Source organism: Dermacentor variabilis, chromosome 7 (genome assembly GCF_050947875.1).
Source record: "Dermacentor variabilis isolate Ectoservices chromosome 7, ASM5094787v1, whole genome shotgun sequence".
NCBI lineage: Eukaryota > Metazoa > Arthropoda > Arachnida > Ixodida > Ixodidae > Dermacentor > Dermacentor variabilis.
In genome coordinates, this window is record NC_134574.1 from 61,101,651 (window position 1) to 61,125,821 (window position 24,171).

The window sequence follows — 24,171 nt, forward strand, 5'->3', positions numbered from 1 at the left end:
GTCGTCATGAGTGCTCCAGGCCCACTAATCATTTGGCACTCGTTCACAGCAGCGTTCAAGAGGGCTGCCATCCTTTACGCCGAAGAAACAAATCACTGCGCAGCGGGCCGCAAGTTCGATGTTTCTGAATGGGTGGTGCGAGTGTGGCAACTGCAGCGAAGCGAAAATTTCATTTGGGACAGCAAGTGAGGAATTTCCCAAGTGCCGAAGTCTGGACGTTTTCCGGAGCTGTAGGCTAAGCTTGCGTCGTACATTGCTGAAATGCGTGATCGGTCCCTGCCACTGAAGTGTGACATGGTCATGAAACAAGCCTGGATCTTCGCCTTTTAAGGACCTGCTCTGCCGTGAGTACGAGTGGCTGACGGCAGAAGACCGTGAAATTACACCGACCGGACCTGTCAAAAGAGCCTCCCTGACGAATGGGCGTGGCTAGGTGCATTCGGCGTGGGCTGCTGTTCCACAAGATGTCGTGGTGCGGTCATTTGCCAAAGGTGAAATTTCTCTAGACGACGCGCTGTGGGACCGTAGCAACGATGACGATGGCAGCACTAGTGAAGAAGAGTAGTCCAGTGACCATGTCAGCTACTAATAAATTTTCGTTATCGAATGCGCCCTGCAGTATGCTCTCCTTTCTTTTTTTTTTCCTGTCACGCAATATGGAGGGGTCGACTTACATTGGAGTCGACTTACAATCGTCTAAATACGGTATTGTTTAGAAATGTAGTTTGAACTGATGCTCATTGTTCACATTGCGTTTGCACATCATAATTGTTCAACATTGTTACACCTGTTCTTTGGAATTGTCACTTTTCATACTTTTTCTTTCTAACATATTCACATTCACTTAATAACGCCAGTTTGTTTTGTTGCTGAGAAATTGCATTAAATTACTGCCCTTTGCTTGACTTCTTTGTCTTGTTCACAATGGCAATTGGCGAAAGCCAGGTACCAAACTCCCCCCCACTTACGCCACTACTCAGGAGGAGCTAGCATGTAGACTCCCGAGTCGTGACATGCACTCCCTGCATGACGATCCAACCACTGGGCACCTCAGATTCTCCAGGGGACGTATTCTGAAACGTTCGCCGCCGCGACAGTTTCGCCCTGGCCACGCCTCAGCCGTTGCGGCGCGCGCTGAATGGCTGCTTTGACAAAACCGGAAATTCACTTGCGCTACCTGAATTTCCGGTTTTGTCAAAGCAGCCATTCAGAGCGCGCCGCAACGGCGGAGGCGTGGCCAGGGCGAAACTTTCGCGGCGGCGAACGTTTCAGAATACGTCCCCAGGATGCTATCGAGGATACAGGGAGGTATCACTGGCCGCGCCTGATGGCCAACATTGTCCGTTACATGAAGACATGCCAAGACTGTCAGCGAAGCAAGACACCACTGACAAGGCAAGCAGAATCACTACAGCCGAGCGAACCTTCTTGCCGACCATTTCAGCAGATCGGGATGGATTTGTTGGGACCCTTTCTAACGTCGACAACCGGAAATAAGTGGATCGTCGAGGCGACGAACTGCCTCACCCGCTTCGCTGAAACTCATGAAACTGCCAAAAGATAGCACAGCTGAAGTGGCGAAATTCGTCGAAAACATCCTGCTGCAACATGGCGCCCCAGAAGTCCTCATCACCGACAGAGGAACGGCCTTTATAGTGGAGCTCACCCAAGCAATTCTGCAGTACAGTCAGACAAGGCACAGGAGGATAACTGCCTACCACTCACAGACGAATGGTCTTACGAATGGCCTGAATGACGAATGGCCTGAATGACGAATGGCCTGAATAAGACCCTCGCCGACATGCTAGCAATGTACGTCGACGTCGAACACAAGACCTGGGATGCTGTCCTGCAGTACGTAACCTTCGCTTACAAAACGGTGGTGCAAGAAACACAGATCATGTCGTTCAAGCCAGTTTACAGCAGGAACCCGACGACGACTCTCAACGCCACGCTGCTACATGTCACCGATGAAGAGAACCTTGACGTCGCCATCTATCTCCAGTGCGCCAAAGAAGCCCAACACCTTGCCTGCCTACGTATCAAGAACCAGCAGTGTACCGACAACCGACACTACAACCTCCAATGACGCTACAGCGAGTACCAGCCTGGCGACCGTGTTTGGGTTCGGACCCCGATAAGCTGACGAGGACTCAGTAAGAAACTATTGCGACAGCTACTCCGGACCCTACAAGTTCATCCGACGTATTGGCGAATTGGACTATGAGGTCGTGCCAGACGGCATATCGTATTCACAGCGGCACCACGATCTGAAATGGTTCAGTTGGTGTGCCTTAAGCCCTTTTACGCACGCTGATGAACTTCCTTATTTTGTTGTTTCTTTGCTATTGGTGTTTTTGTTTATTACTTTCGTTTGTTTTCAGCATCGGGTCAATGCTTTTTAAGAGGGGGCTATTCACATGTGTACTTGTTTATTTTTATCGGGCGACCACGTTTCACCACCTAACAAAGGTTATCGCACGGTACAGACGCGCCTGCATGTATCGGACATTTCAGGAGTGTTATCAATGGTTCCATCCGCTGTCTATCACCGAACCTTGTGTAATCTGATTGCATGTATGCGCGACGCGAATAGTGCAGAACTTTGTGGAAGACATGCAGATCCCAGCGATTACTCTGGAACATTCAACGACTGACGTATAAAAGCAGATGCGCTTGACCGGCTGACCACATTTCGACGAGCACTGATCGTGTTCACCGCTATTGCTGTCCTTTGAGTGTAACTTGCTTTTGTGGACAACGCTAGTTTCACCATTTACCATTTTGCTTTCTTCACAATACTTTTGATACGGCATGAGCGTGACAGTGAACAAAGTTAATGGACAGAACCTTCTGCCAGCATCTCCTCATTTTACAATTTTACATTTGTATATTTACGGAGAAGTTGCAAGTTTACTACACCCCCCCCCCCATCTCATATTCAAACCTGCAAGAAAATTGCTTTAAAAAATCATTTTTTAACAGTTTCTTTTTTTGCCAGCACTTGAAGGGTTACGAGAGGTTGTGAAACTTGCTTCAAGTGACTTGTTTTCTGCATTTATCAGCATTTTGTAAAGCTGCATATAAAAGTCCCATGTTTGTCATGGCCGTCATTTCTTACCACAAATACTGTAGACCTTTGTTTTATTGCACAAGTACAGCAGTGCAGATTAAATGGGCACAGTGGGATCACATGCAATTACATGGGTAACAGAATCTTGCCTCTTCAAGAGAAAGCACCACTCCAGGAAGTAACAACAACCTCAGTGGCTCATGATACTGCAATGTACCTGAAAACTCCTTGAGAAAGGATCTGACCAAGTGACTGTACTAAGTAGCAGTCTTCAGTTGACTGTGACAAGACACTTGACAGTACCCTTTCTAGGACCTGTTTCAAAGCTCATTGACAGAAGCACATAGAAGCAGCTCACATACTCTATTTTATTTACAGATTTACCGTACTCTCAAATTATGACAAGTTCCTGTTATAAAGGATCTGCACATCTTAGAGGTTTTTCAAATGTGGTATCCAGCTTTTACAAGATGGCAAAGGGTGTTGGCAGCAAACTCCCACATACTGCACATGCATTCTAACCTTTCTGGGTGTCAAGTGATACAAGTAGATGGACAAGGTGCGCAACAGTCCCATATAGTTGTTATACGCTTTTCCAAGCAATACTTGCAACACTGCTCTGACTAAAGTAACTAGCCACTGTCATCCTCACGTAGCCATAACAATGACAAGTGCCTTGATATAACCTTTGACAGCAACATCAAGGAAAACAATACGGCAGCACCTGCTCCAGCAGCACTGTTATTGGTGCACTGTGCATGAGACCACCTACATAAACGAAATGTGTGCTGACACAACGAAAGTGATGCACAGTTGTGAGCGAGAATTTATTAGCAGAAAAGTAAATAGGTTGGTCTGAGCTATATTGTATCGTGGGGAGCGGCTATTTGCAGGGAATTCCAGGTGGACCCTGCTCTACGCATTCTCCGCAAAGTGAGGTGTCCCCAGTTTACGGCATGTATCACGATACAGTGCCAGTGTAGGCCCCCTGCTATAGCTGCGCATGTATTCGAATGCCTTGCGAGAGCCCCAGAGTATAGCGCCCAGGATGGGAGTGAAGATGGCCAATTTCTATTTCACTCTAGAGTCAAAGCACTGCCTTTCATGAAGCCTGACTTTAGAAAGACAAGGCTACCAGTGTAAGCATTTTCAGGTAGCATGGGGACATTTCGCAGACCACTGCCACTGGTACCTTAGCACTCCAACCTTCACCACCACATATGTACTGTGTAAGGAGAAACACCAGGGAATAGGGAAGATTTTAAAGCCCTTGCAACGCTGGCAAAGTTGTGCTGCTATAAAGTGGAGGGCGTGAAAACAGTTTATAGTTGTTGCTGCATTTCTCGCCGACAGTGCTAACGGGTTGTGACAGTCACACCAGCCACCAATGGGAGAGTGGTGAACATGGCCGAGCATTGAAGCAAGTGCAAATGGCTAAGTGGGCTCTATCGGCTTTGACAATTAATATTTTCTTCACATTTGGTGTCACTGTTGCATGTTTATTAAAAAATAAAAAGAAGGCTGCTTATCCACATACCTTTATGCATGCAGTTACAATGCTACGAAACCTTAGTGAATTGCTGTGTATGACAAGTACAAATGAAAGGCCCTGCTCCATCTTAGTGCATTAACGCAAGTTTCAAAGAGGCACATGCTGCTACGCCATGTTACTCAGCTGCACTTGAGAATTGATACGAGTTTGCACTGAGGCTTCCATAAGCGCCACCATTGGTGCGATCGCGCAAACAGCTCGCTTTTCCGTTCGTTCGGTCTGGCTGCGACGTCACAAAGTAGGCCGTCCGCAAGATTTGTGAGAACGGGAGGGAGAGCACAGCCAATAAACGAGCGAGCCCAGCCCCGGAAGTTTGCGTCACCAGTTTGAGCTTCGATCGGGGACGATACATTAAGTGCAGAATGTTTGTGATGCTTTAATAATTAAACACGTAATATAAGAAAAAAATTCTTACTGTTGCAACATATAATCTGCCTCGGAAATCTCATGCGAGAGCAGAAAACTAATTTAAGCGGCATATATTTTGGTTTAGTCCGCTAGGTGGTATTGCGCACGCCAAAACAAATTGACGGGAGCGCGCAGTTCAATTGCAAAATCGCTGTTCGTCGGTTGCAAAATGTCGTCTCACAAGAACGTCAGGCTTGGCCCTCACGTGCCGCCACACCAACGTGAACTGTTGGTGGCGTTCATGGAGGGCCATTCGTACCTTGTGCGGACATCGTGCGCACTCACACAGGAGTGCACGGTGGAGCGGAGGCGGCAGCTTTGGAGTGAGCTCGCCGCCCTGCTGAACACAGAGGGCCCGGCCGCCAAGACAGCCGAACAGTGGCAGGTGTTTTGGCGGAAGGAAGTATTTCTTTCCCGCCGAGATGCCGCCGCAGCTTCCACAAATCAAAGGTGAGTGCGAGGAGTGGTTCTGTTGCTCGCGATATTTACAATGCTGTCCGTAATTGCAGCGGCACGGGTGGAGGCCGTCTGCCCGGCCTTCGTGGCCGTGTCATCGCCTTAGTGGGCACCTCCACGGTGACCGGAGTGTGCGAGCCCTTCTACCAACCGCTCGACGAGGTAAGCCATTGACAAACGCACAAAAAAACGGGAGGACGCGGCAGTAATTTACAGTAGTTGCGCCGTGTATACTGCATCGCGTAAGCAGTGTTATACCCCAGTCACGCAGGCTGCTTCATTCGCGATCGCGCCCAGTTTAGATAGAATTTCTCGACAGCCACTGGCTCCTTTCTTCATTCCGCGAAGGGAGGCAATAGAAATAGAGAAATTTTGCCCCGATCGGGATCTATTCAGATCAAAAGTGCCTGCGTGACACTGGTATAACAGATATAGTTTTTCTTCCTTTATGTGCATGTGTTTGCTGCTGGCAAGCACAAGATGGTTTACTACTGGGATTTCAAGAGATTTTTTTCTGCTGTCATAACTCTACGTTAGTTGCATATTGGGAGGAGCAGATTAAGCAAACTTGACAAAACTGCTTCTTCGCATCTTATACATAATGCAGCCCACCATGGAGGTGACCGTGCAAACGCAATCTGTGGGCACCACCGCTGGAACAAGCGGCCTTTCACGTGAAGGTAAGCTTTTGCTCTTCCCTGTTGCCTTCCTGTTTGTGGAATCTGTTTCGTATATAAGGAACGCAAACTATTTCTACTCTAACCGTTGAGTGAATGTACCCTCTATAACCAATATAGGAGCACTGCAGCAGCCAGGAGTAAAAAGCAATCTCCGAAATGGTCTTCTTTAATTATTGCAAGAAATGTGCAAAAAGCTACATTCACGAGACATTTGTGAATTAACGCTCATCATAGCCGCCTTGGTTGTTCAATGCGTACTCTTATACCCGTACCCCAAGGGCACTATCGATTGATTTGATTCGGTTCGAAATTATCAACCGCGATTACCTGCCTCCCGCAGCTTAAGCAAATGAGTCAATCTGGACCGAGAAATTAAATTCCGAACGGGCTCGATCACAATCGATATTGCTTTACGTGGTACCCGTACTGTACACACTACGACGGCATTACATAAAACCGATAACCTAATAAAAGATGACAGCGTGCAAAAAAAATGTCAGATCGTGAGTACTTACAATCATGGTATTCAAGGCGTAGAAGCCTTTTCTTGACATGAAGCCCGCGGTCTCGCCCGGGCTGAGTCCTTCGGGCTGTTTGATCGCTATGAGTGTCCCGTCGACACAGGCCACTAAACCAGGAATGCGGCCCCGATCCGCAAAGGCCGCCTTTGCACTAGCCTTGCCGGCCGTTGTCAACGGGAAGCTCACCCAGCCCTGTTGCCGGCCCACCACGGTTATTGCTTCCGCAACTGCGTGAATGCTTTCGCTCACGGAAGCTTGCCCCATGGATACGAATTCTTCGCTGCCGTTGGATCTTTGGAAGCTCCCCGTTGCGAAGAAACGGAGAGCACAAAGCACCCTGTCTTGCGTCGTGATGCCACCGGTCCGAAGGCCACCGATGGCGTCTTCCAGTTGCTCGCAGAGCCAGCGCACAGTGCGCTTCGAGAGCCTGAAGTGGTCGCAGAACTCTTCCTCGGTAAGCTCGTCAAATGCGTCCCGAAAGAAGCGTTGCCGAGGCTGCCCGAGCGACTCCAAAAGCGCGACGATAGGAGCGGCCATCGCGACTCGTGAGCGCCAAACAAACCGCCGAACAATGAACGCGATTCTCTGAGCACAACGTGAAACGGCGAGCATTCTCGACAAATGCACTCGGATCAATCAAAATTAAAACAGCACTATTTATATTTATCACAGCGCAGGTGCAACATTTAATTTCACTGTGATCACAGTTGTTTTCAATAATTAACATCGCTAACGTTCGGCGATGGCGGATCGCGTTTTAATCTCGAAAAACTCGACCCCCGCCAGGGCCAGCCATGTTCGGCGAGCGACGACATTATGAGCAGACGACAGGCGCATCGTCTGCTACTAGCGCTGCTATGGCAACGGCCATTCATTCTTCGAAACAAATGCCCTTGTCGACCGTTCCACGAAAGTGGCCGTTTCCCCTCGCTTTTGGAATGATTGACAGGAGTGTGACGTAAGCGCATTTTGTGGTCTCGCCCCGGCGCAATGGTCGCCGCGACGAAACGCGCGGGCGCCAACGAATCACGAGAGGGCAAGCAAGAGAACGGAAAAGCGAGCTGTTTGCGCGATCACACCCCATATTTGGACTACCGCCGCCGCCTAGCGTCTGCTTGGCAGCTATGCCATACTGGACTGTCGTTGCTCAGCCTCAGCCGGCTCAGTGCAGGTGTTGATATCAACAAACAGACCTAAAAACGTTGGTTGCTATCTGCATCTGCGTTTCTCCGTATCTTCGGCCTTCACAGTCATATTCTTCACAGTCATATTGCCACTTTCATGCTATTCTCACCAGTGTCGAGAGGCATTGGCTATGCATCAAGACGGAAACTTTCCTGCTGGCAGCGGCCTACGACTGCGCGCGACTGCCGGATAGCGCCGGCAAGCGTCAGTTCAGCGCTGCAGCTGCTTTCACCTATGATTCTCCGTGTCTTAAGTCTCCTCAGCGTCGTTTTGGACCTTTAGTGCAAGTATCACCAGTGATGAGAGATGTCGCTTTACACATTAAGGCGAACACTTTCCTGTTTTGAGCGCCTGTGGCTGCGAATCAGTCTGTGCGATGGCGGAATGGTGTCGACGTCAGCCACTGTCAGCTTGCCGCCTGATTCTGAGGCACCCACCAATATCGAAGGTAAGTAACTGTTTAGGCCACCTAGTCATGTCTAAGTGTGCGGAATTCATGACGTTGAATGCAGTCAACATCGTGCGGTGCAATGGCACCATTATTTGAAATGCGGATAGTGCACCGAGGATCTGTTAAATTTGTGCGAGACAGTAACAACTGGCTTTCAAAGCTTTGTGTCATTGCACGATACTCATTCGCGATGAGCTGCTGAATCCATGCTCGCAAAAAATGATCAGGATCCTGTTTCGCCCAGTGTGTGTGACGCTTAAGGAAACTGCTTTAATTTGTTCTAGGTTACAAATTACTTGATGGTTTAAATACAGGAAAAAGCAAAGGGGTGCTTTCGCTAGCGAAAACGCTAGCTTGTGCCTACACGATAAGTGCTTGGGTTCTAGGTAGCCGATTATGTACATTATGTACTGGATGCATTTCCATGCGGTAAGGTACTTCACCAAAGCTATGAAAACACACTTATAATGCGTTTAATTTCAGCCGTCCCTTCCTAGCTTATGTGCAGAGAGCGCACGGAAATGCATTCGGACTGTGGATGCAAGTTCTCCCGAACACCACTGTCCGGATATAGCATACGCGCTTACTCAAGGTAAACCACGAACGCAGGGAAACAGTAGTTACCTGGCGTATATGCCTTCCTTTATAAGGCATGAGGTACTGTTACTTTTAAGGGCACGCAGGTGAGATTCTTAGATGTTAACGTCAGCCGAATTATCCCCAGATTGTTTTTGTGTTCTAGTGTGCACGTGTGCATGCTTCCCTGCATCCAAATTTGGTTCCCTGTGAGCACATTTTTGTGTATTTTTGTATTAAAGACTGAAACTGATTAAAATTGCATACATTTGTTACGGTTTATTTCAGACAATAGCACATACAGCCACCCAAATGTAGTCACTGCTTGGTCTGAAGACATGGGGGAATGGCCAAGTGTGAATGCTGCAGACATCATATTCTACCTTGTGAACTCTAAGACGTGATTTTCAGCAGATGAAAAACTTCAGGGCCCTCGAGTCTTATAACTACTTGCAAAGTGGGTGGCTGGGGAAAGTTCTCACTCGCAAGATATCCAGTGACCTGTGTTACGTGAAGGGCACAGTAAGCCCATCTCAGTCTCTGAATGAAACACCAAGGACTGCTTGGGTGTGCGTAAAACTACACGGAGAAGTTGTAACAGCTGGATGTACTTGCATGGCAGGACAAGGAAAAGCCTGTAGCCACGTCGGCACACTGTTATGGAGAATAGAAATGGCTGTGTCAAAAGGCTACGCTACAACTGCCCAGACGTTCGCATAGCCTGTGCGGATAAGCTTGAAATCGTGAAAAGGTCATGCAGTCAATGCGAGAACTGCGCACTTGACAGTCCAGCAAGAGAAGGCAACTATAAGACACTAGCTACTCTCGCTACTGGGGGCCTGATATCCATTTCCGACTCTGGTTCAAGGCTTCCAGTGCAAAGGTCTATAGACCAATTGATAATTGTTACAACAGTCAGCCGAACTAGCAGAGAATCGAAATTACGACTTGCACATGAGCCATGAACATGGCCACTGTTTCCTACAAATTTGAACTTGGTATCACATACCACTGCATACGGCCCATAAACATGGCGACTTTTTGCCTAGGGATTGGTGCACCTAGGATTATTGGTACATCTGAAGTGCAAATACTTCAGCTCGCATTCAGGCACTACATTCATCAAGCTTTTAGTGCCTTGGTGGAATTGCCCCTCTACAGTGTACAAGAATCAATCTATCATGCACATAACACAACCAGCACTTCTGGATCAGAGCTGTAGACAGCAGTTGATTGGCTAGCCTTCTCACCTCTTTAACCTCTTATGCTGAATGGATGCTGCCACTCGGTCCAAGGCTCCAGACAGTGCCTGCTCCTGACAGTTAAATATTCCGACATTTTATCATGCATGGACGAATGCATAATAAAGCCACTTTTGCTTATCCCACGGCTTTTTGCCCTTGGCCGCGGCAGTGCAGCCAAGGAACACCGTTCCCTTCTTCCCCTTTCTTTCAACCAGGAAGACTTCAATGCTCAGAGAAACACAGTTCTCCCAATACATTTATATCTTTCAGCTGACAAGCTTGCGACTGTCCACAACTCAACCCAGTCACAGAGACTGCCACATGCCGTCTCCCTGCAGCACCTGTCCTTTGTGATCAACTGACCGCACCAGGGGCCAAGCATGGATCCACGAAAGGTGAGCTGGGCCATTATCAGCCTCTAGCATTTCGCCCATTTTGCAGTTTTTGTCTCAGCCACGCGGACCACTCCGCCATCATGGTTTGTTTGTTCTCGATGCCACTCTTGGTGTACATAACTAAGGTGGATGAATGCGTAAGTTAAAGACTCCTTCTGTCCCCCTAGCCTGAACCCATCGAAGTCGCAACTCACTACGAGCTGAGGGTTAGAGGTGATGAATGTTCGGGCTGCTGCGAAAATGCTAGCGAGTGACTGCCGCAATCCAGAGAAGGGTCAGGTACGCACATGCAAATTTGAGTATAATACCCGTATACACTGGTGATGGCAGTTGATTGATAGAATGTGCAGAGTTCAGAAATTGATCTCGCCGGTTTACTTTACTGCCCAGGCCCTTGCATCAATTCTTGTCAGGGGCATTTCGGTCTGTAGGAGAAATGTGCAGCCACCTAAGACAACACTTCAAGGCACAGTGCGCCCCATCACAACTCAGCATGCTTCACTGGCCCCTTTCAAGAGCTAGATAGGTAGGTGGATGTAGCGAGAACTTTTGAAACAAGAAGGCTTCATAAGCGATGCTCTGACCAAAATGGGAAAGCAAAAGGTGTAGGCTTACTATGTTTGGTCAGGGCATGTGTGTGAGTATGCATGAGGAAATGGGTAGATACAATTTCTCAAATGCAAAAGAAAGGTGCTGTCACCATGATAGGACTCCCCCAATTTTCAATGAAACATAGAGCCTTAAGACATTTTGGAGATGGTCCGCATGCCTGCAACCTTGTCCAGTTGGTCCAACCTTTTCGCTGACTGCAAGCGTCTCTGTGCCTGCATTCTGTGCCCGTGTGTAGGTTTTGAGGCAGAGTTTCATGGTGCACAGTCAACTCTCTGCTTCCAGTCCACAGTCCACAGAGCCTGTGTACTACACCATGCTCTGGTCAATTGCTGCACCAATTTTGGAACATGGCAAATGTGGGCTGAATGCCCAGCACTGTCATAACGGAGACAAAAGTATCTATGAAATGGCAAATCCTGCACTCATAAAAGAGCTGCTGAACTTTTGCAAGTGTTGGCTTTTTGCACAAAAGCCTAACAAGTCTAAAGTTCATTCAAGCACACTGAAAAAAAAAGATACTGCCCATGCACCCTGTACAGATGGTAAACCAGCGAAGCTGAAATTTGAGACCCCAGCATTTATGTTGACGTCAATGCTGCTTTAACTCTGCTTCGCGAACTAGCTCAGCTGCACGAGCCACAGGATCAGCCCGGCATTGCCGTTTGCACTGTGTATCGCAGGCCCAATCGTCTGTCGAGGCGTTGGCGCGATGCCGACGAGATCTCTCTGGCTTCTGCTCTCGCCACTGTTAGACTTCACAATGTCAGCAATGTCAGACTTCACAAGACACACAAACAAGCAGTTTGACGGCCTCAATTCTTTCAGGCCAGAGCATGTAAAATGCAATGAACCTGAATACATTGCTGTAGGTAATTGATATTATTACTGTATTAAAAAGTCTTTTTGCTTATGCTGAAAATATTATTGAATTTCAGACATTGAAGGAGAATATAGCTTGGATGGACGATTGGCAGATGTACATTGAGTCATTGCCTGTGGAGAGGCGAGCACGTTTTCTGACCAAGCCAATGTGTGCAGCGCTTAGAATAAGACTGCGCAGTACAGTAGCACTAGTCGAGAGCCTCCCGAGCTCTGGTTTCCGCTATGTGCTCGTAGGGAACTTCGGACAAGATCCTTTGGAGGTAACTGTATTTTACATTTCAAGCTAATGTGTTTGCTATAAATTGGTTTCTTCTTCCAGTGCTTCTTTGGGATAGTGAGGCACGTTGCTGGCGATGGAGGGCAGCCTACCCTGAGCACTTCTCATTCAAATGTGTGTTTCAGGTTGATGCCCTGGCCGTCCTCTTCGACGACGTTTTATTGGAGCCACCAGACAGCGTTCAAAGTGCCTTTGCTTCAAGCCAAGTGCTGTCACCAAAAGAGTGCATAGTGGACTACCTCGCAGGATATGTGACCAAAAAGTTACTCTCTGAAGGGCTTGTCTCGGCAAGCAAGCACCATAATACTTGCCAAGAGGTATCCTGCAGGTGCCGCCATGCCAACTGCTCAGCCCCTTGCAGATAGTAGAGGGCTATGTCAAAGAGCTCACTGTTAATAGAGTAGCTTATGCAGACATCTACATGAAGATTGTGGAGAGAGTTCTGTTGGATAATCGCACTTCAGCTGCTGCTGTAGGTTGTGGCTCCCACTATGTAGGCACCACCGCAGAAATTGTGCTTTTTTTTTTCAGGTGCCGTCTGCACTTCTTCACAAGGGAAAACAACAAACTTGCACGGGCAAGTAAGCGCGCAGCATGCCCAGCTGGTGGGGGCAAGAAAGTGATGTGCTGAATTGCTTCCTTAAAGGGCCCCTCACCAGGTCTTGCCATTTTGAGCTGACAAGTGCAAAGCTTGCCAACGATCGTGTTTGCAAAGAATTACTTTGCTACACACCACGGAAAGGCCTGAAATTTCAATCTGAATGCAGTTTCCCTCTTCACTCGTGGTGAATCCGCCCGGAGGGGGACGGTGACGCAGTCGGGCTCCTGCGCCTACGTAATCGTGTCCACAGTGTGACGTCACTCGTGGTGACACGTGACTTCGAGAATTATTCAAGACAACGCCTGTTATCTGTGCGATGTGTTGCTTGAATTGACGAATTGAAGTTTAGAGAAACAATAAAACCCACAAACGGAATGTTGGCGTGTTTTTTGTTTTACTTCGCACCGCAGCAAGAGAGATGTGCTTCCACTTCGTCTACCTTGTTCCCACGGTCGTGCGGTCACGCGCGCAGGTACCGAAACTATGCCATTTTCTAACGTGTTCCAGCGCATGATCATGCTCTGCAATCTGCTTGTTCTGCATCAGTATTCGTGTAGCACTGAATTATACCACTAGTCATGTTTCCTTGTGCACAGTTGGAAAAACTGTGCGCTGCACAAACGAGACAACAGCTCGCGCGCGGTGCGGTCAGCGGAAATGCGTAGCGCAGGAAAAAAAAAAAGCGAGGAGAAAAAAAAAATGAAGGCGGGGCCTGTGACGTATGCATCACACGATCCTCGAGGCCTGGTATGGGAAAACGCAGAGAAGGAATTTTGCTTGCGAGGGCTAGATGAGGCGAGCGAATGAGTGTGTTGCTTGACAGTGGAGCCCGCCTGCTGAAATCATGGGTTCGCGGCACTGAAATATTTCTATCTCGGCTATTAATGAACACATTTGAAAAATTTTTGCGGCAGAACGCTCCCTAGAGGACACGTAAGAACTTTCAGCGTATAACCGAAATTTGCTATGGGGCCGCTGATGGGCCATTTAACGGCTTCAGCCATGCAAACAAGCAGCAGTTTCTTTTTTCACTGCTTTTTCTCAATGCGGTAGGTAATTGTAAAAATGCATTTTCCTCTTTTCATTCACTAATATGTCAACCATGTTCATTTTTCTATTTTAAACTACTTCATAGCTTGCTGTTTTTTAGGTGCTTTCCACCATATTATGTATTTTGCATTCTTGCCTTGTTCACTGTAAATTTTGTTGCGCAACAGTGTCATGTTCACAAACATATGTATTGAAATGTGCCATTATACTGAAGCTTGTGATGCAATGGGCATTAGTGTCTCCTCAGCTTGACACGTTTTGGGGTATCTTGCCCCATGTTATGTGGTTTACATTAAGGGGACAGGGTAAGCGAATATCATGAAAAAATTTTAGGTTACGCTGTCTCTTTTGACATAGAAAACCTGTTCTTTTCGATACCGCATGATGACCTATTTTGTGCAGTTAGGTCTTGCATTGACGAAAAGGGTGTAGTAGATTTTCAGAATACTAGCGGCCTAACCGTGGACAATTTCATGAAGCTACTAGAATTTTATCTTGAGTCCACTTTTGTAACCTTTGACATCCAGACGTCCCTGAGCTGGCCAGAAATGCTTCCTTTGACCATTTAGCTTTCAGGGAGGAACTGGTGCAACAGCTTCTTGATCTTGAAGGAGCCAAGCAAACTCGTGCTCCTCCACCACCACCAGCAAAGCCTCCACTTCACAAGCCCCAAAAAGTGGAGAGATGCAAAAATTGTAAACTTTGCTATCGACAAACCAAGAATGAGGTCAAGACTACTGTTTTCTGCAGTGACTGCAACGCACATTTGTGCTTCAATGCTTCGTGGAACTGCTTCCTCGAGTGGCACCGAGAGGGTGCACAGAAGTGAGGGGTGAACAGTGGTGTGAGAAACCACACACACAAAAAAAAATGTACATAAGCCTGCAAATTTTTTTTGCCTCAAAGTTGTCATAGAGGTATTTTAGCACATTTTGTATATCCTGGAATTTTTTTAGTGCTGCTTTTTACTTTCATATGCAACAATTTCCAACTTTTTTTGTGTTTACTTGCAGAAAAAATTTGCATTTTGAGATTTTTTTTCTGTTATGTTTACTATTTAGTCATTTCAATTTTTCTACAATAAAAGTCCAATCACTTAGCTTCATTTTGATGCATGTTTCAACAAGATAGTGCAAAAATTTCATTGAATAAAAAGATATTTTCAAGCATGTATCAGAATTGCCTTTTTTTGGGCAGTCCCGAAAGAGTTAAAGGCAAAGAAGTCGCTTGACTTGATTTGCCAGGCCATTAGTGTGGACAGTGGAGTGAGCCCTACACTCCTTGTTCGACTGGTTGCAGCACTATTTCAATGAGGAGGCTGAAAATTTTATGCTATCAGCCTCCGCGGGCAGGTTTGTGTTGGTCTCCATGTTCTGTTGCGCTGCGTTATCTGGACCGTGCTCTCCCGGATGTTGCTGTGGCAAAGTGGGACAGGAGGAACTAAAGTTCGTGAAATGAATGCGCATGCAACGCTGTACGCAATGTACCGCGCCACGGCAATGGCAATGGACGAAGAAATATCTGCGGGAGATTTTGCCCTCTTTGGGGGAATTATGCTAACGTGCTATCGCAGGCCGAAACCAATGTGTTTCAGAATCTGTACAATGAATGCCTTGCAGGTCAGTGATTCCTGCATTTGACAGCACATATGGTGCATTTGCGGCAACGTAGAACATATGTTATGAATGCATAGTTTGTGTTCAGTAACAACTTGCTTTTGTGCATGTTAAAACATATGTTGCTTAACTGTTGCTTGTTCCTCACAGTACTCACGACAGCGCGAAGTCTTTTAAGCAGAGCACGTTCGAGGTTCGTGCACACCCGCACAGGTGCACCTCAATACACGTGCTGATAAAGCGTACGTTACGCAGAATATATGTGCATTTTGCTGCCCTCGGCACTGCGCGCCTGCCAGCCGATGCTTCATCCTGGAAGATGGGAAAGAAGCGGCTGCTTTGACTTAAGGAAGGAATCTTCCCTACTACAGGCATATCTTATCTGAAGTGCGCGAGAAGCGCAGGGAAGTGAAGGTTGGTGGATGCGCTGCAAGAGTCGGCAAGGCTCCATAGAATGCACGCCTGCGAACACATCAAACGGCTGTTCCATATGGTCGCATGTAGGCCGGTTCTACGCACAAACTGTTCTGCACCGTGCGCCAGCTATCGCAAAACTTTGGTTGCATGAAGCTTCATTTACCGTGGGAAGAAAATTAAGGCAAGTCCGCAGTCAATGAATTAAAACGCGGAGTCAGAAATGACTTTCTGCGTCCTCGCCAGCGCACTGTCAGTGATGCGCGTCCCCTGAAGTTTGTTCAATAAAGCATGACGATTCCTCAAGCGAGAATGTGTTTAGTGCTCATAAACTCCAAATGGATCGCAAATGGGTCGGTGTATCGTACGTACGTCTTTCCAGTGCGTTCTTGCAGTGCAGTGAGAATGCATAATTTTTTTCGTGTTGCCAGACGTCCAGCTCGCAAGACCTATAGCCCAAGCAGAGAAAAGCAAACAGGAGGCAGCGATAAAGGTGACCTTTTTTTTTTTTTTTTAGAAACATGCGAAAACTGGGCAGCGGCCGGTACCTGCAGTTGATGAGAATAGTTCAGTTGGCTGGCCTTATAAGGCATGTTTATTTTCATAAAAGCCAGTAAAAGCAGCCAATTCGACCTCACGGCCCAATTTGCGAAGTTCATTATGAACTTCTTTTAACATGACTTCGGCAACGGTAATGCAATGAGACATCGCGATTGTTTAGTATTGCTGCGGAGCATGCACGTCCGGGCAGCCCGGTTATGCACAGCGTGGCGTGGTTTCGCGAGAAATGTAAACAAGAGAGGAGAGCTGGCCCGATAGGCGGAGAAATGCCATGAGCAACGCCACCTTCCGGCTTCACTTTAGCTTCACGAAGAGTGCCATCAGGGCCTCTCCTGAGTTTCCTTCCTCCATGCGTAAAACCCTATTCTAAACTCTTCACTCCTGCATGCCCCAACGCTAACACCCGCAAAGCTCTTTGGGCCCCGAACTATTGGGGCCCCTATTCTAAAGCTCTCTATTAATGCCGTTTCAGACCTACAGTCAGAGCAATATGCACTGACTATAGAAGTAAGTGGTGGTGCCACAAAGCCGTGCGAATTATCGGGCTTGCCCGAAAAATCGGGCGTTTACTCTGGCAATACATCGTGCCAATGACACGACGTCAATGACGATTCTTTGCAATTCCTCTGTTACTGGAGCCAGCATTAACACGGCTTTTGTTCCCTTTCAATAATGTTACAGCTAATTTTCCCTGATAGAAGCACAAATTCTCTGAGTTCTCCTGAGTATTTCCGGACTATTCCAATTCCCTCAGAATTCCCAGTTTTCCCGGTTGGTAGACACCCTGTAAACTTACTGTATAGTGGTGCCAGTCATTTACATTTTGTGCCACAAATGATATGTGGTCGCTCACAGTGATTGCTTGCATGCAGGATCACTTCACACCTGATCAGCTTCTTGACAAAAGACGGAATGGGAATAAATTATTCAAAGCAAATGCCGTCTCTAGCATATGTTCTCGTAAGTAAACAGCAGAGCATGCTGATGCTATCCTTGCTAAAAAGAGGCTGCCATACCTTGGGTGAATATTCACTAATGAGTTTCAATTGCTGTGCCTGCAGACTCACCCTTACTACTCACACGTGGAGAAGCACCTCATGGCGTCACCACATCAAGATCAGGTGAGACTACAGACCCAAACCAGATATTCTCAGCGCCAGCAACTAGATGCCTATAGATACTTAGTAAAGTGCACACGGACGCTAAAGGTCGGCACTGCAAAAGATGAGGAAAATAAAGTTGGGCGATGCGTGCTCATGGCGCAAGCACGACACGCACTAGTTCGTTCTAAGAGCCTGCTACACTGGTCCTATAGTTCTGGTGCTCTGCTGCAACCCCTCGGTTTGCGACACTATGGCATGTATGAAATCCAAGCTGACTGGCGTGACAACAGTACTACTTATGTACTGTGTCCAAGAAAAAGTTGGGAAAAGTGGGATTAATTATGAGATTTTTGAAAATGACAGACAATGTTGCACTGCGATAATAAAAAATGACGCCATGCAAATTCATGTGCACCTTAATTAAAACACTTATCACAGTTGTCATGCACAGGTTTGTCGAGTCAGAAATAGTGAAGGGCAATAGACCTTTCCCCAAATTGCAGCGCCGCACCATCCCCTGGCGGATCCGAGCAAAGCACGATGGGAGAACGGAGCGATCATCTCCCCCTTTTTCTATGCTCGCCTGCCAGCTGCTGTCAGGTGTTGCGTTGTTCTGCCGCAGTTTTCTGGCCTTGTGCGTCTTCTCGTGCATGTTGTTGGTGTTTCTTAGTAATATCTAGCAGTGGACTGTAGCGGTGGTTAGCTGTTAATCTTTCTGCAGTTTTGTGGTGCTTTTTAGACGTTCGACATGTCCGCAAAGGAGAATCGCGGTGGCGGTCAAACATGTAGCGTGCCCGGCTGTAGCAACAACACAAGAAAGGACGAAAACATATCATTCCACGGATTCCCCAAGGACAACAAGCTGAAGCAAGAATGGGTGCGCAGAATAAATCGGCAAGGCTCGGAAGGGCGATTCACCTTGTGGAAGCCTTCAAAGCACCACAAAATATGTGGTGCGCATTTCAACACTAGCGGGCGCAAGGGATACACGGATCGTCTCCCCACGATCTTTCCACACCGAGTGTATGCAGAACGGACACCTGCTGTGGTTACGGGTAAGACTGCCACTTTGAGAGGAGATGGTTGCCTGCTGCTAATGCTTCCCTATGTTTGCCAGGCGCTGGGAAACGACGCCGTATAAAGCGCGTCGTGGCGATGTTGCAGGAGGCCTATATCCAGGACGAACTCTGCATCTGCGGCACGGTTGATGTGGAATCTCAGCAACGTACGTAACAGCCTTTTTTCTTTTGCATTTAAGCTTAATGTGCTTCGAATGTGGAAAGCGAACCAGTCGCTGCTATAGTGCTTTACTTTCTTTCGCTAGAAGGAAGGGAGCGGGTTTAATGGTCGGTAAGTAAACGGACTTGTTGAAGTTTGACACTGCATAACAGGCGCAAGTGAAAAGGGAGACACACACAGATGGGATTTGGTCGGCATTACAAACGGAGTGCTGTCTTATCATTGTCTTTTTGTTTGGATTCGTTTCGCCGTGACCAGCAGACGCAATGACTTTTTTTTTCAGGGGGGGGGGGGGGGGTGGCAGTAGGCTTTCTCGCTATTAGTGATTGTACATTTATACCTCTCTTTATGAGCTGGCTCTGCTACAGCTGTTACTAAAAAGTTCGTTTTCCAGAGAACGTTATTCCACTCATTCAGGTTATTTAAATTCAGGTACTGTCAGGTACTGTCTTGCAGCTACAGGTACTGTCTACAGGTGCTGTAATTCAGGTACTGTCTTGCAGCTACAGCCGTGCTGTTAAAGTATTTTGAAATTATCTTTGCAGACAACCTCTCAGCTACTTCACCTGTGCTTCTTCCAGCTGCTTCTCCATCAAGCATCCATCCCCAGCTACTAGCAGGTAACCTCGCAGTGAAATGTAGTGTATATGTACAGCAAGACCTATTGAAGAATGCAACTAGAATGGAATAGATTGAGGAATTGGAAATGAGAGCATGAAGATATAATCCTGGCATTGTGTTTTGCACCTGCTGTTAAGCTCTTGCCTATGGCTTGTTTCTGTCATTTTATTTTATTTTGCATGTTTATTTTTACTATAAACAATTTCATATAAATCTGGCTTCACTTTTCCCACCTGACCTTGCTATCATATAAAAACTGTTTGCTAAATGCAGCCTACCATATTTGTTTTAGATTGCTTCATTCCAGACTACGACCATACGTTTTCCACGGGACCAGCATCAGAGGCAGCACATCGTTACCAAGCAAGGGCTGCAGAGCTTGTAACTAGGTGTCAACAACTACAGCAAGAGAATGAAAAGCTGAGACAGAATACCAGTTTCCTTGAAGAAGTAGCTAAACTGCGTTCTTTGCTGCACAAGGAAAAGACTGAGAGGGCTAGAGATAAGCAGACAACTAAGCGAAGTTCTCATATTGAAGACTTAGTCAAGGATGAGAAGCAGCTTAGGTTTTATACTGGCTTCTCCTCACTGAAGCGCTTTGAATGCTTCGTTGCATTTATCTGTTCCAAGCACAGAACAACGAACTCGCCAGCTGGCCGATGACCTATGCTTAGTGTGGAGGAGCAGCTGATTATCTGCTTGTGCAGGTTAAGAGTCGAGTCTCCTAGAGCAGGATATAGCATTCCGTTTTGCCATAAGCACATCATTGGTAAGCAGCATATTCTTTTACTGGGTAGATTTCCTGAGTGATGTGCTAGTTCAGATCCCAGTGTGGCCATCACGTGAAACTGTGTCTTCGTACATGCCACAGTCTTTCAGGGCTTTCTGTCCAACTCGTGCGATACTGGACTGTACAGAACTTTTTATTGAGACCCCATCTGATTACACTGTGCAGAGTGACACATTCAGTGCCTACAAAAGTCACAATACAGCAAAAGGCCTGCTGGGAATAACACCCAATGGGTTTATCTCCTTTGTCTCTGACCTGTCTCCTGGCAGGATATCAGACAAAGAGATTACAAGGAAAAGTGGGTTATATGATCTCCTTGAACCCGGAGATAGCGTGATGGTAGACGGAGGGTTTCTCATCAGTGATGATCTAAATGAAATTGGTGTTAGCCTAAATGTGCCACCTATGCTGAATGGAAAGCAGCAGTTTTCAGTCGCTGAAGAGACCAAAACAAGGGAGATTGCCAATCTGAGAGTACACGTTGAATGCGTCATCAGAGAAGTGAAGAAGTTTCGCATACTGAAGAGCATTTTCCCCAATGTTATGGCTCATAAACTGAACAAATTGTGGAAGATTTGCTGTTATCTAAACAATTTTACCAATGAGCCATCCCTTAATAGAGAATGGAGTACTGCAGCTACCTAAGAAAGTAACGCAAGTTTTCCTCTGCAGTATTTATCAATCGCAGTTTTCAGAATATGTCCAGTGCTTGTAGTGCATTTGATGAATACCACAGTCAACAACTGATAATTTTCATTGACATAGAAAATAGAAAATTGCCCCGTGTACAGCAGCGGAGCAATGCGCAAATGTGCGGCGAGGGCTCGACGTAACATGCAGTGGGCAAACGCCGGTCTTTGCATCTACTTACCGTGCTCGGCTGGTGATCCATGGTGGGAGAACGCAACATCCAACTGTGTCATGCCATGCAAAGGAACAGCAGACACAACAGGAAGACCAAGAAACAGCGAAGACGACGACATGGCTGAGAAAGCCTTTTCGGTGGCCGGGCGCAGTCAAAGAGGCGGAGGGAAAGACGTGAGCGCAGCGCGGCGGCGCTCCGTTTTCCCAGAGTGCTTTGCGCGGCCGCTTGGTGGCGCGGCGGAATTTGTGAAAAGGTCCATTGCGTAAACCGGGGTGCACTAGTGCAGATGAAATGCTTTAATTGGTAGTGTGCAGTAAGTTTTATATTATGTAAAAGAACAGAAAATACAAACTAGCCGGCCAAAAAAATTTGGTATCAGGCTTTACTCCCTCAGGTTTTGTTACTGAATGTCACATGCACTCACAAAATCTGCATATAACATTTCCCATGTAATATTTTACATCAATACAATGCCACCACGGTTGAATGAGCACTACTTGTTTTTAATGCTGTACATACCTTCGATGAGATGGAGTTTGTGCCATCCGTCAAGGTGATGCCGCCCTGCATGAGGTCCTCCATTTCTTGAACAAAACTGCCCATTAGCAGTCCCATGTCAGGATGTGACTGCCCATACCGAAGCGTGGTGGTGAAAACACGTTTGCCGCGGGTATGTGGTGGCAGTTCATTGACTGTCACCTGAACTGGCCAAATAGAGTACGTTGAAGACTTAAACAGTGGACTTCCGTCGGAGTTAACGGTCAGACTGAGGTCGTATTTGTTTAATTTCTGGCGCATGGCTCGGTAGGCTTTGCCATCTGTTATGTCCATCATTTCATTTGTTACGCTACTTTTGCAGCGGTCTTCGATATGGTCCAGCCTTTCTCGGAGGGCAACTGCAAGTTCTTGTGTTGAAAGTAGGGGCGCCAACTGTTGGCGCAATGGGAGGCTGACAAAGAAATGTCCGTCAAGCATCATCTCTCGCCCGCAGTACCCTTTAGTGCACACACTGCAGCTGCCCCGAGTTACATTTCGCTCAGCCAGGAGTCCCGACGTCTCAGCTATGGGAGACTTACAATCATTGCAATAAAAACGAAACTTGGCGGCGTCGATGCTGATACCAGCGTTCTTTCTGAACAGATACTTTGTCACCGGTAAATCACATCTTCGCAAGACATATGCAAGTAACCTCTGCAGTGCTCCCACCGCTTTCCACGGAAACGTGTATTCGATCGCGAAGTTCACAGCCAGTGCTAACAAGTCGTCAGGACTCAGCTTTGGCTCCTCCTCCTGGGCTGGTTCTGGTGGCAGCGCGCCGCAAGAACTTGGTTCACTCTCTTCGCACGAAGGCAATGCTGAAGGCACGTTGGAATCTTCGTCAGACTCCAAATGCGCGGGGTTACAAGTCGCTGAAGAGACGGTACATGCGTGATGTTGAACGGCTGCCTGCTGCGTCGCTGTGTCTGCAGTCTGTGGCACAGATCGAATTTCAAGTAACCTTTTCCTTGTAGTGTAGGGAAGGTCCGTGCCATCCCCTCCAGTATCGAGACATCGTTTCCAGGGCCTCATTTGAATATACAGAATGTCGCGCACATACTATCCACCAACGAGTCATAAACTGTTGTCTGTCTCAGTCATAAAGAAACAAGGCCACCGGCTAAGCTGTGGTTAGGCTTGGCTAGCTGATCTAAAACACGGGGCCAACACGGTGATCATGCCATGTTATTTTGCATCATCAAACTTTTGAAAAATGTTTCAGCATGCTGAAATTAAATTTACAGTTATAAAATTGTAGAATAAATTCCAAAAAGTGCAGTCATGTTTGCTCATTCTTTTTTTATTCAACGGCTGCGGCCGGTCATTGTATCCAATCCAATACGGATGTATAAAAATCCGACTCGATCCACCACATAGCCGCTGCAACGCATTTTACAACGTGCGCCGGTGCAGTGAGTAGCTCTTGTTTTGTATTGCGATATGTTTGCTTTAGTGAAGTTTCTCAAAGAATTCGACAAGAACCGGCTGTACGTTGTAACTCCCAGTTCGATTTTGGACTTTCATCCTCGCAGCACAGAGGATTTTAACAACAAGACTGTGCCCTCTGTATTCTGGGTTGACGAAGAGAACCACGAGAATATGCGGGCCTACGAAGCCCAAGTTCTGCTGCTGGCTGGTAAGTTCTGCACACGTGGAGCTTGCGCGCACATGCTCACACCTTGCTCAAATTAAGCGTTTAAATTTGTTTACAAAAGATGAAGCGCTAACATAGACAGCACACTAAGAAAGAACAAGGACAGGACAAGCGCCTTGTTCTGTCATTGTTTTTTCTTAGTGTGCTGTCTCTGTTAGCGCTTCACCTATTGAAAGCTATGAACCATCTAGCCCCACAACTTCTTCTACTGCATATTTGTTTAAATCATAGACCATGAACTACTGGCATGTAATACAGATGTAATCTGAAAACTACGAAATAATTTTTGCAGTAGCATGCGATTTCGAATGAGTAATCGTGTACGGACGACTTCGTGCAATACCAGCAGAACTTTTTGTTGGGCTAGTTGGTGCATATTACTGAAGTACTATAGCGCCAAACAGACGACACAAGAAGAAGAGACACGGATGTCACCTTCACAATCGTTCTATTGCTTTTTGCCTAGTTACCATGTGATGTTTTGACAATGCGCGAGTTGCACCGCCAAATTTGCGTATATATATTGTGTGTTTCTGTCAATAAAGCATCAGTTGTTAGTAAGTGCTCGTCCGTGTCTCTTCTTGTGTCGTCTGTTTGGCGCTATAGTACTTCAGTTCGTGCAATACGTATGGCGAGCGGTGTGGCAGGCCACAAGCGCATATGTGTTTTCGAGATTAATCAGCAAAATATTAAATCAATGCACGAGGCAGTTAATTTGACTGCGCCTGCACATGCAACCAACATATTAATTCAGCAGGATAATTTATTTTTTTCGGGTGTAGTCAAAATGTACGTTAGAAACAAGTTG

At 46.9% G+C, this 24,171-nt stretch overlaps 2 protein-coding genes, 1 long non-coding RNA gene and 1 pseudogene across 3 annotated transcripts in view; 3 read left to right on the top strand and 1 right to left on the bottom strand.

Annotated features, from left to right (window-relative positions):
* The window catches only part of LOC142587473 (uncharacterized), a 192,467-nt gene that overhangs the window by 147,411 nt on the left and 20,885 nt on the right, over window positions 1-24,171 (bottom strand). The gene's annotated exons all lie outside the window — the stretch shown is intronic.
* Window positions 1,750-13,278, top strand: LOC142587467 (uncharacterized). Its single transcript, XM_075698511.1, has 5 exons — window positions 1,750-5,651; window positions 6,097-6,169; window positions 10,417-10,541; window positions 12,089-12,295; window positions 12,438-13,278. The coding sequence occupies exons 3-5, from the start codon at window positions 10,527-10,529 to the stop codon at window positions 12,675-12,677; spliced, it is 462 nt and encodes a 153-aa protein (XP_075554626.1). The 5' UTR covers window positions 1,750-5,651; window positions 6,097-6,169; window positions 10,417-10,526; the 3' UTR covers window positions 12,678-13,278.
* On the top strand, window positions 17,195-23,483 carry LOC142587470 (uncharacterized). Its single transcript, XM_075698516.1, has 6 exons — window positions 17,195-17,514; window positions 17,616-17,675; window positions 18,397-18,712; window positions 18,775-18,882; window positions 19,442-19,516; window positions 23,242-23,483. The coding sequence occupies exons 1-6, from the start codon at window positions 17,467-17,469 to the stop codon at window positions 23,439-23,441; spliced, it is 807 nt and encodes a 268-aa protein (XP_075554631.1). The 5' UTR covers window positions 17,195-17,466; the 3' UTR covers window positions 23,442-23,483.
* On the top strand, window positions 20,103-20,952 carry LOC142588135 (uncharacterized; annotated as a pseudogene).

Coding starts and splice junctions, on each gene's coding strand:
- LOC142587467 (XM_075698511.1), top strand. Junction 12,296..12,437: donor TCGGACAAGATCCTTTGGAG/GTAACTGTATTT, acceptor TGTGTGTTTCAG/GTTGATGCCCTGGCCGTCCT.
- LOC142587470 (XM_075698516.1), top strand. CDS start 17,467: ATGGGAATAAATTATTCAAAGCAAATGCCGTCTCTAGCATATGTTCTC. Junction 17,676..18,396: donor CGTCACCACATCAAGATCAG/GTGAGACTACAG, acceptor GGTGCTTTTTAG/ACGTTCGACATGTCCGCAAA. Junction 18,713..18,774: donor GACACCTGCTGTGGTTACGG/GTAAGACTGCCA, acceptor TATGTTTGCCAG/GCGCTGGGAAACGACGCCGT.